This window comes from Stegodyphus dumicola, chromosome 5 (assembly GCF_044657685.1).
Source record: "Stegodyphus dumicola isolate Sdum_Otavi_A_Nest chromosome 5, ASM4465768v1".
NCBI classification, from domain to species: Eukaryota; Metazoa; Arthropoda; class Arachnida; order Araneae; family Eresidae; genus Stegodyphus; species Stegodyphus dumicola.
In genome coordinates, this window is record NC_140772.1 from 223,141,970 (window position 1) to 223,154,654 (window position 12,685).

At 34.1% G+C, this 12,685-nt stretch overlaps 1 protein-coding gene across 3 annotated transcripts in view; it reads right to left on the reverse strand.

Moving 5' to 3' along the window:
- PolrMT (mitochondrial RNA polymerase) overlaps nucleotides 1-12,685 on the reverse strand; it is a 149,612-nt gene that overhangs the window by 18,641 nt on the left and 118,286 nt on the right. For all 3 annotated transcript variants that reach the window (XM_035372499.2, XM_035372500.2, XM_035372501.2), the window contains one exon: nucleotides 10,971-11,159. In XM_035372499.2, coding sequence (XP_035228390.1) covers nucleotides 10,971-11,159 — 189 coding nt within the window. The remainder of the gene's footprint in view (nucleotides 1-10,970; nucleotides 11,160-12,685) is intronic.

Genomic DNA, 12,685 nt, shown 5'->3' on the forward strand with positions numbered 1-12,685 from the left:
TTTTCTCATGTAATTTAATGTAACATAAACATTAAAAATAAATATTAATATAATATCTTTAATCCTTATATTTTTTTACAACAACTGAAACTTTCAGTATTTAATATCAACTGTTTATTTAATATGTATTAATATAAAGTAGATAAATAAATAGTCTTATTAAATAAATAAAAAAAAATAATAAAAATATTTCTCAACTGGAACTCATAAAGTATTTAAAATAAAATAAATAAGATTTACATTGATTTACTGCTTGCAACCCTATAATGCAAAACTCTAGATCTTCAAGTTTAACATCACTTGATACCTATCATTCGACTGATCCAATGGCTGTTCTTCAGCGTTTTAAACTTTCAAGGATTTGCAATACTGATGCTAATTCCCAAAGCAAATTAATAATACTAATAATATGGATCAAAAAATTCAAAATGCTTATGAGGAATGCATTTCATTACTACAAACTCGAAGATCTGGCAAAATAGGTCTCTCTAAGAATTTATATCTAAAAATCAAATCTTTGGTTGATTTTATAAAAGATTCAAAACTTGCTGCAAAAAAACTCGCATTCATCTTCACTCTGATATGAAGATAATGAAATAAAAAGTTCTAATGATATTAGTCATCATATCAATTCTAAGAGATATATGGATTCAGCAACTTCACCTATTAGCTGTCAAACAAGAAAATTCTATGATGATGCAGCTCTCTCACCAATCAGTTCTAACTATGAATACGAAACCAGTTTACAAAATATATCTTCACACAAGCAAAGAATTTCAACATCAAATCAAAGTCCTTCTCTGCAACAAAACTATATCAAGGATGCAAACAATAACCCACCCATAGGTTACAATGACATGTAGATTTTACCACGAAATGAAGAAAGTTTTATTTATCATCAAAATATCAATAACGCATTTATATCTTCTATATCTCATGACCAAATACAAAAGGAAAGATCCAGATCTTATGCAGAAGTAACCAAAATAAATAAAGATCCAACAAAAAGACAGACTCTTATTATCCCAAAGGCACAAATGACGAATCGTGAATTGCAAGATAATTTAGAAAAATACAATCCAGTTTCCAAAATTGGTGTAAAAATTCAAAAGATTTCACATATCCGAAAAGGTGGTATTGTGGTTTCATGCAATACCAAAGAAGAAATACTCAAGATTAATTCCATATTGGAAAGCAATAAAAATATCAATAATTTAGTTTCTTTCAAAATACCTTCCAAAAGAAAACCTAAATGCACAATAAACAATCTACCTAACAATACTGGTCCAGAAGACGTCACTGAAATAATTAAACAAGCAACTAACTTGGATGAAAATGAATTCATACCCTCTTTTATAATAAATGACAAAAGAAACAATGGAATAAAATGGGTAATTGAATGCTCTCCTCTAGCTTTCAAAATACTAATGAAACAAAATATTATTAACTATGGCTGGAGAAGTCATAAAATCGCAGAATTTTTTGGATTACATCGATGTTTCATATGTCAAATATTTTCACACTCAGTCAGAAATTGCAAACATAGAAACTATTGTGCATTCTGTGGCGGCAATCACAATATCAAAGAATGCCAGGCAGAAAGTCCCTTATGTATAAACTGCAAATTACATAATGATGCCAATAATACGGACCTTAATACATATCACTCTGCTTATGCACCAAACTGCCCAATATATCAAAAAGAAGTGACCAAAGTAATTACAAGAACCGAATATGACATCTTAGATTAATTTCATCCTTACCATTAACAAGTTAATACCACTTCTTCACTTTAATTCACCAAAACAATATAATTAATATGTCACCAATACTAATTAAAAATAAAGAATTTTCAACTCTCAAAATACAACAAATTAACCTTCAAAGAGCCCACTCTTCTATGACAAACCTGGTCCAAATTTCAACCGAGCTCAATCCAGACATAATTCTCATACAAGAACCCTACTGTGTCAATGGAAAAGTTAGCGGAATACCAAACTGTTGGAATTGTATTCAATATGAATCTTCAGATAAATCTTCAGTCAGATCAGCTATCATCATCAATAACAAATACTTATCTCCAATAATAATCTTTACAAGTAAAGATATAGTTTCCATATTATTAAATAATAAAGAAAATCAACTTATCATCACCTCCTTGTATGCATCGCCATTAGAAAATTTAGAAAATAACATTACAAGCCTTTCTTCAATAATAAGGAAGCATTCAAAATATCAACACGTAATAGGAGGCAACTTTAATGCCCACCATACAATATGGGGATATAATAATATTGATACAAGAGGTGAGCATGTCGAAGATTTTATAGCAGAACATAATTTAATTCTTCATAATAATGATAACAGCCTATCTACGTATGAAGCAATACATGGACGTGGATGGCCTGGCTTAACTATAACCTCATATCAAATAGCTAACAAAATTTTATCATGGGAAGGTTTAGAAACCATATTGCTATCTGACCATAAAATAATCTCATTCAGAATAGATCTTAATTTTGAAATAACTTTAACTCATCAATTTAAAATTAGTCCAAGATGTATTAAAACTTTTAATCAGCTCATGAAACAAGATCTCTTCAAGATCCATCAGGAAATCAATAATTCATCTGATAAAATCACACTTAATAAATCCATAGAAAACCTTACAATATTCACACAGCACTGCTGCAAACAATCATTTATAACCCAAGAACCAAATAATAAACTTAACTTAAACTGGTGGACTAAAGAATTAAGGATACAGAGAAACAAAACAAGAGCATTCTATAGGAAAATGAAAAAGCCTCTTTTCAAGAACTGAAAGATAAATTTTACATTATATACTCACAACAAAAAGCAATGTATAAAAAAAATGATACTATCAGCTAAAAATAAATTCTGGAGAGATTATTGTACCAAAAACACAGAAAGATATGGAATTATTTTTACAAGATCTGTATGAACAAAGTTTTTAAACCAACCCAAATCTCCATCACTTCAAACCTCAATCAATCTCAACATCAAGATCAAGATACAACTTTAATAACTCTTTCTAATATCATGGAACAAGTTTTTCTACAAGACTCCTCTCAAGAAGATACTGCTGAACAATCGTACATCAGAAATAATAATACAGCTCCAGATACAATGGATGACTTTCCCTTTACATTAAAGGAAATCTCTAATATAATAAAAAATTTAGCAAGAAATAAGGCACCAGGACCAGATGGAATACCTAACCAAATAGTCCAACATATTCATTCTATTGATCGAACTATTTTCTTAGATCTCAGTAGTAAGTGCCTACAGTTAAGCACATTTCCTACTCATTTCAAAACTGGTCAAGTCATTTTGTTTAGCAAACCAAGCGCAGATGCAAATACTCCTAAAATCATAAAGACCAATCAACTTATTACCGGCGATAGGAAAAGTCTTAGAAAGAATAATAGCAAATCGCTTACGAAATCATCTAACAAAAATAGAATTTATCAGCAATAATCAATTTGGATTCATCCCAAATAAATCGACAATGAATGCCATAGATTCAGCTTTAAATTAAATTCATAACTCCAATAATCTGCATTCTGCTTTTATTTGCCTGGATCTAACCAAAGCTTTTGACTCATTATGGTGGCCATCTGTACTTGAAGCATTAAGAAAAGGAAATTGTCCAAAAAATATATTTAACTTACTTCAAGATTATCTATGTGAAAGAAAAAGTTTTATAATGTACAACAATAAGATCATAGAATATGCTCAACAAAGAGGTTGTCCACAAGGTTCCTGCCTTAGTGCTGACCTTTGGAACCTTACGTTTAACTCAATAACATCTTTCAAATGGCCGAACCATACACAAAGTTTTTCTTTTGCTGACAACGCAGCTTTTGTGATCAGTGGTAGAACAAGAAATATTCTGGAAAATAATGCAACAAATTGAAACTGACAATACGTGAAGAAAAATCAAAATATAATTTTCCATAAAAAATCTCAAAAAATCACTCGACTACCAAAATTTTCAATAGAAAATAATAGAATAAAAATAGTTCCAAAATTTAAATTTTTAGGCATAATCATTGACAAAAACCTCAACTGGATTGAACATCTCAAATATATCAGAACTGAAACACAAAAAATAGCAAACAACTTACGTTATGTCCAAGGATTAAATTGGGGACTAAATCCTCATATTCAAAAAATATTGTTCAATAGGGTAATAACAAAAATAGTATTATATGGTACAGAAATTTGGGCGCAGCCTATGACTGTTCGGAAACAAAAACAACTGCAAGCCATACAACGTCAATTCCTTCTCCGGATCACAAAATGTTATAAAACAACATCAAATGCTGCCTTATGTGTACTTTCAGGAATAGCACCTCTTCATACTTTAGCACATACTGAACATGCAAAAGCCACAGTTCTCAAATTAAAAAAATCCTGCATATTACATGATGAAATATTTAATCCAAACAATTTTGAAATTTCAGTCAACCCCTACAGAAAACATCCTGCCTCTAATCCTAAAATATATAGCACAATAAAACCTCCAACCAGTCATATATCTCCACCAATAATATATACAGATGGATCGAAAATGGACTTAGGAGTTGGCTGTGCATGTATAATACAAATAGATCAAACCCAGAAAATAACTGGACATGGGCCATTTCCCACATACTTCTTCAGATTCAACATCTCAAACTCTGAGCAATGTGTATGTGGCGTTCTGACAGATACCTCAACTTCTATTCATGAGATGGCGCCATGTGTAAAATCCAGTTCTTAATCGGAGCAGCAAAGCGACATCTTTACTCACTCAGACTTCTCGTCACACAACTGTACGCGAAGGTAGCATGAACTGTGTTCCGAGCTCTGTGTTGATCTCTGCAATGTAATTTAAATTGTAATTTAGTATTTAATATATTTTTTTGTTATAGGAGATTGTCTACTCTTATTTTCTTTAATTATATCATGCATTAAGCACACACGACCACCAAAAGTGGTGACCTTTTGACTGAGCATGCTACTGAGAATGGATTTTCAACGACCCTAAGCCACGTGCATCCAAGGCATTCTGAAGAACTGACTAAAAATAACAACGAATATGGACATTAAACGTATGCTACAACGTACCCCTTCAATTATTTCTAGATGTATTGATATATATTGCTTGTGTTTTTTTTCAAAGTCATGCATATCATCGCAAGGAGCTTCAGCAAATCATCAATGTGATCTGTTCCGTTCCGCTGACTTTGCCGTCGTGCAATAATTCTTTGATCATTCAACTTTTGTGACAAATGTGCTACAACAGTGATTTTCGCTGAATGTTCTACATCAGTAACTTTTGTGCAACGTGCTACGGCAAAATTCTTCCCTCAGTGTTCGAAAGTAGTGAATTTCTTTCCCACGTGCTACAGGAGTGATTTCCTTTTTCCTTCGAAAGTGCCTTAGCAGTGTGAAGTGGTGATTTTGTGTGTGCGCAATACAAAATGAACGCATCATTTTTTTTCTCATATAAGGGTTTCTTTTCAAATGCATTTCGGTAAAATATTATTTATGTGTGTAATTGCTGACCCCGTCTTATTTGTGTGTGTATCGTTACGTAAATTTTTTCTGCATGGTTAAAATATTTATTGTTATCATGGTAAAATATCAATAGTGTATCTTCATGATACAATATTTGTGCTGTTAAGTGTTTATTATTTAAAGTGAAAATTATCTATCAGTATGCCCGACGATATTCCACCAGAGCCACAAATCACACGCGTTGCGGTGAAGCCACCGCCTTTCTGGAAAAATAATCCTTCATTGTGGTTCGCTCAGATCGAAGCACAATTTTCTATCGCTCGCATTAGTGAGGATTCTACAAAATTCAACCATATAGTTGCAGCAATTGAGTCTGATATTCTGAATTCAGTGCATGACTTAATTCTCAAACCACATGATTGTGATAAATACTCCAAACTGAAACAGCGGCTCATTGAAATCTATTCAGAAAGTGAATCTTCCAAAATACGTACTTTACTACAAGGACTTGAACTTGGAGATCAGCGACCTTCATACTTGCTGTCACGAATGCGTGATCTGGCAGGAAGCCATTTTAGTGACGACTTGTTGAAGTCACTATGGCTTTCGCGTCTCCCTAATAACATACAAATAATTCTTGCTGCTTCCAATGAAGATCTAACCTGTTTAGCAGCAATGGCTGACAAAATTAATGAACTTGTTACTCCAGCTTATGTCAGTGCTGCTAATGCTGCACCTTCCAGTTCATCCCTCGAACAAGTGGCTGAATTGACCAAAAAAGTATCTGAACTCTCTACAAGTCTTCATGCTTCACGGAGATACAATCGATCAAATCAGGGCCCACGTAATAAATTTCTTGCCCGAAGCAGGAGTCAATCTCGTCACAATACTCGAACGCAGTACAAAGAACCCACAAGTGGCATATGTTTTTATCATATGAATTTTGGCGCGCAAGCTCGCAAGTGTGCCCCTCCATGCACTTTTGTACAAGCGGGAAACTAAATGGGCGGTCTTCTGCTGGCCAACAGAATGTCCGCCATATCGACAGAATAATACTGGCTGATCGTTCAACTCAGTTATGTTTTCTAGTAGATACTGGAGCTGACATATCAGTGCTCCCGAGAACTAAAACAAATGCTCACCAACTTAATGAACTTGTACTGTATGCAGCCAATGGTACCCAAATTGCAACCTACGGCACCAAACTATTGACACTTGATTTAAACTTGCGCCGGACTTTCAACTGGCCTTTTATTATTGCGGATGTAACTCAAGCAATTATTGGTGTCGACTTCTTGACACATTTCCACCTTCTAGTGGATGTCAAGAATAATTGCTTAATTGATGCTACAACTCAGCTGACATCACAGGGCCAAGCTTCTCACATATCGAATGTACCTACCAACATAAGTGTTTTATCGGGCAGCACACGGTTTCATCGGTTATTAGCAGAATTCCCTGACATTTTAAACCCATCCAAATCAGGGCAGCATACTCATCAGCCAGAAGTGTATCATCACATTGAAACACATGGCCCACCTGTATTTTCCAAGCCTTGTCATCTTTCTCCAGAGATGCTAAAAGCTGCTCGCAAAGAATTTGAATTCATGCTAGCACAGGGAACCATTCGCCCATCTAAAAGTCCATGGGCCAGTCCACTTCACGTGGTTAAAAAGTCTAATGGTGACTGGCGGCCTTGTGGAGATTATCGTCGACTTAATGCCATCACAGTCCCTGACAGATATCCAGTCCCACATATCCAAGACTGTACCCATCTTTTTCATGGAACAAACATATTTTCTACCCTCGATCTTGCCAGAGCATATCATCAGATCCCAGTGCATGCTGAAGATGTGCCCAAGACCGCAGTGACTACACCATTTGGCCTCTTTCAGTACTTATATATGCCATTTGGCCTTCGCAATGCTGGCCAAACATTTCAGCGTTTCATACACCAAGTACTGTCTGGCCTCGATTTCTGCATTCCATATTTTGATGATATCCTGGTTGCATCTACAGATGCGGAAGAACATTTTCAACATCTGCGTCAGATTTTCACTCGTCTTAAAGATCATGGATTAAAACTAAATCCATCCAAATGTGTACTTGGTCAACCCTCAGTTTCCTTTCTTGGATGTCTTATCACCCAGAATGGAGTCAAACCTTTACCGGAAAGAGTCAAAGCAATTAACGACCTACCTCAGCCCAAAACCATCTCTGAACTGAAGCATTTTCTAGCAATGTTAAATTTCTACCGACGCTTTCTGCCAAATGCCGCAAAAACAAAAGCCTGCCTACATGAGTTTCTGAAGAATAGCAAAAAAAACGATCAACGAGCTGTCCCTTGGACTGAATCTGCATCTGCAGCATTCGTGCAATGCAAACACGATCTGGCAAATGCAGCCACACTTTCTTATCACTCACCTAGTGATCAGCTCTCTATAATGGTAGATGCATCTGACACGGCCATAGGAGCAGTGCTTCAAGCCCATACCAATAAAGGACTTTCCCCAATGGCATTCTTTTCCAGAAAACTCACTACTGCAGAAAGGAAATACAGCACATATGACAGAGAGCTACTTGCTGTGTACTGTGCTATTAAATACTTCCGGCACAACTTGGAAGGACATGACTTCATCATTTTCACCGATCATCAACCATTAACCTTCGCTTTTAGGAAAAACTCTGACTCATGTTCTCCTCGTCAGCTTCGACATCTGGATTTCATCGCCCAGTTTAGTACAGATATCAGATATGTCTCTGGTACTGATAATTGTGTCGCTGATGCCTTGTCTCGGGTAAACAATATCAACCTCACTACCCCAGATTTCTCTGAAATTGCAAAAGCTCAATTGCATGATGAGGAACTCAAGAACCTAATCTCAAATCCACAAACCTCCCTTCAGTTACAACCGCTGCACATTGATCCAACGCTTAAAATTTACTGTGACATAGAGAACAATAGAATACTTCCCTGTCAATTTTAGACGTGAAGTATTTAATGCCTTGCACAATTTGGCACATCCTGGAATCCGTGCCACCAAAAAGCTGATCGCAGACAGATTTGTCTGGCCAGCAATGAATCAAGACATCACAGAATGGACTCGTTCATGTATTAGATGTCAATGGTGTAAAGTATCCCGTCACACTCACAGCCCCATTCAACAATTTAACCTTCCAGCAAGACGCTTTGATCATGTGCACTTAGACTTGGTTGGCCCATTGCCTCCTTCAAATGGTTACACTTACCTCCTCACTTGTATTGATCGGTACACAAGATGGCCTGAAGCCATTCCTATTGAAAATATATCCGCTGAAACTGTAGCTCAAGCATTCATCTCCCAGAGGCTTTCAAGATTTGGCATGCCTACCACCATCACTACTGACCAAGGCCGACAATTTCAATGTCACTTGTTCGCATCCCTCACCTCTCTTCTTGGCATTCGCCATATTTGCACAACACCATACCATCCATCTGGAAATGGGATGGTGGAACGCTTTCACCGATCTCTCAAACAAGGTCTGAAGTGCCACAGTAGCACACACTGGACAGAAGCCTTACCCCTAGTCTTGCTTGGTCTTCGCACAGCATTCAAAGAAGACATTGGTAGCACTTGTGCCGAAATGTTATATGGTGCAACCCTCCGTCTGCCAGGTGAATTCTTTCACCCAGAATCTACTCCAGTTATCGACCCTCCAACATTCCTTCAACGTTTACGTGAGATCATGAGCAATATCTCGCCAACCCCAGCATCTTCGCATAACCAGCCAAGCTATTTTGTACATCCTGCGCTTGAGACATCTTCGCACGTATTCGTGCGCAACGATGCAATCAAGCCAACTTTAACACCTTCATACGATGGTCCATTCAAAGATGTCAAACGAACACCGAAACATTTCACCATCATCTGCAATGGCAAACAATCAGTGATTGGAATCGATCGTCTCAAACCAGCATTTCTAATGCAAGATCCAACAACTTCCTCATCAACATCACTCCCGGAAGAAAGCTTACATCCCGTTAAAGAGCAACCTAAAACTACCAGATCTGGAAGAAAGGTTAAATTTAACCCAAAGTACTTATAACGTACCGATGGTACTTGGGGGGGGGGGAGTACTGTGGCGTTCCGACAGATACCTCAACTTCTATTCATGAGATGGCGCCACGTGTAAAATCCAGTTCTTAATCGGAGCAGCAAAGCGACATCTTTACTCACTCAGACTTCTCGTCACACAACTGTACGCGAAGGTAGCATGAACTGTGTTCCGAGCTCTGTGTTGATCTCTGCAATGTAATTTAAATTGTAATTTAGTATTTAATATATTTTTTTTGTTATAGGAGATTGTCTACTCTTATTTTCTTTAATTATATCATGCATTAAGCACACACGACCACCAAATGTATGTGGAAATAAGGATGATCCAATCCATTATATTTCAATGTCCCTTAACAAAGTCAAATCATATTAAATTGCCTAATTCAAATATCAATGCCTTCCTTCGTTTTGTGATTACCAACAAATATTTAAAAAATAAAATAGAAAATACAATCAAATATTTATATTCAATAGGCAAAAATATATGTGAGCACTAAAGTAATTAATGTCAAAACGCATTTTTGAAGCTGCAATTCATCTAAAACATTTATTATCTAATTATCTTAAAAAAAAAAAAAAAAAAAAAAGGGGGGGGGGAGAAGAGGAAGAAGATACAAATTCATATAATAAACTTTATCTCAAGGAACTATCATGAAATTTTATAAATTATGACTGTTAGCCTACTATTATTATACCTATTATAACTTCTATAATTATATCTAATAGATATGATATCAATCAAAATATTGATATACTATTTATTCTGTTATATTCTGTGTTATATTATACTATGTACCATTTTGAATATTAACTTTAAAAATAAACCGAACTGTAGTGGGACTATACCTACATTACTTAAAGTAAACATTGGCTGTCCCACTATATTTCCACCTGAACCTGAACAGGATGTTGTGTTAAATATACTAGATGGAGTAGAATTAACCAATACAAAATATCATGAAAGCGAAAGACACTATCATTAAAGTTAAAATATTAAGAGAATTTGATGAGAATACCGGTAAGATAAAAGTTGAGTAGCAAAGAAACTGGCTGTGACAACATTAGAAACAGCTGTTTATGATACAAAAAAGTTGAAGCTCCTTTTAAACTATTTACAAAAAGGAAATTTTTACAGAAAAGGAAATTTTGCTAAAATGAAAGGTAGGAATGGAAGGGTAATAAACTCTACTGTCTGATTTAAATTGGAACACTTATAAGTATATTAAAACATAATAATTACCTATAATATGCCACAAACAATCACTTAACCTACACAATAATGCAATTATTTACTAGCACAAGAAAAAGGATAAAATGCCCTTTAAACAATAGATTTCATATCACCTGAATTTCTTTAGTAGCTGTAAACATCTCTCTTATGCTAAAAAATGTCTTCTTCCTCAAATAAGTAGCAGCTTCATGGTAATACTGACTAGGAAATTCTGGTATATCTTTCAACTGCTTTAAAATCTGCAGCTTAGCTCCATATGCTGTTACTCCATACACAAATGTCATCACAGTCTGTTTCACAACCTAAAAAAATAAATAAAAGCAGATCATTAAAGCTACCCCAAAACTTTAGAAAATATCTTAATATGCTTCTAAGGCTTCTTTGAAAATTACTAAATTATTCCCAGCCATTAATCTGAACAGAAGCAATATAACAGAAAGAATCCTATAATATAAGTAATATGACAGAAAGTATCCTATAATAATCACTGCTCAAATATATCAAAAGTAATTTCAATTAGCAACACTAATCTTAGTAGTGCTGGTTATAAAAATTCTTACTTGTTAGCATCAAAGTCACATAAAAAATGAAAAATAAATAAATAAATAATTAAATAAAAATAACAATTAGGCCTTATACAGCATTAACTTTTAGATATATGTTATGTATAATGTATATTTGGGATACTAGACACACTTGTATACCATATCTAAATACATTAATATCATCATCTAAGAGAAGAGAATGATACACTTTTGTCTAACATGATTAAAATAACAGTTCAACTTTAAGATACACACTCGCCTATTTGCCATATATATGAAATCTCAAATAATTATTTAACTATTAACAGTATTTAAAGTTCTGTATTGAATTGTCATTACTTATCAATACACTTCTTTAAAGTTTTTTTCATTATTTATATAGTAAATGAAAAATATGTACGTGAGAAATCTTCAAAATTCAAGTCATTTAAATTTTTAAAGAAGAGAGCAAGTACTAGCCATTAATACTTATTACATTAGTAGTATTACATTCATTTTAACAACCCATTTTATCTGCATTTAATATAGTTAATTTCAAAGTTAATGTTAAACTAAACAGTGACAAATATTGTTTTACTATCCATACTTAAAAAAGTTTCATTTCACTTAGCTTGTATTATGAGATAAATTTGAATAGTTAATCTAAGCATGGAAGATAAATGTTATAAAGATATATAAATGTTTCAGAGTATTCTGGCATTTTTGTGATCATACAAGAAGACTTACAAGCGGATTTTCGTTCTGGTGTAAATTTCTACAATGCAAGTGTTCTCTTTAATAATTTTGCTATAAACTACTATATTCCTGCAGAAATTTTTCTGCACTTTCTTTCATTTGTAGGGAAATCACACAAGCGCAAATTTTAAAACTGAGTACAAGATGAAAAATTATCATGATTTGTCTATATAAACTGTTGAAATGTACAAAATGTATGCGTATAAAAATGATAACAATCCTTGCTAAAACTGGAAAATTGTCATGTGCATAATTACCAAAGCTTGGCCCATTCTGAAAATTTGGCTATTTTTACTAAGGTGTTTGTTTTAATACATAAATACCGATTTGAGTATATAAATCTTCAAAATTCAAATCATTACCAAAATAAATCTTCAGCATACACCCTAAATAAGAAATATGTCTACTAATTTATTTAACTACTGTAACTAACATTTTTTTCAGTAAAACGTATTTCCTTTATTAGCTCTCAACATAAAATAATGTTTCTATAAAGGAAAAAAGAAAATCAACATTGAATGAGATAACAGTGATGTAAACACAAAACA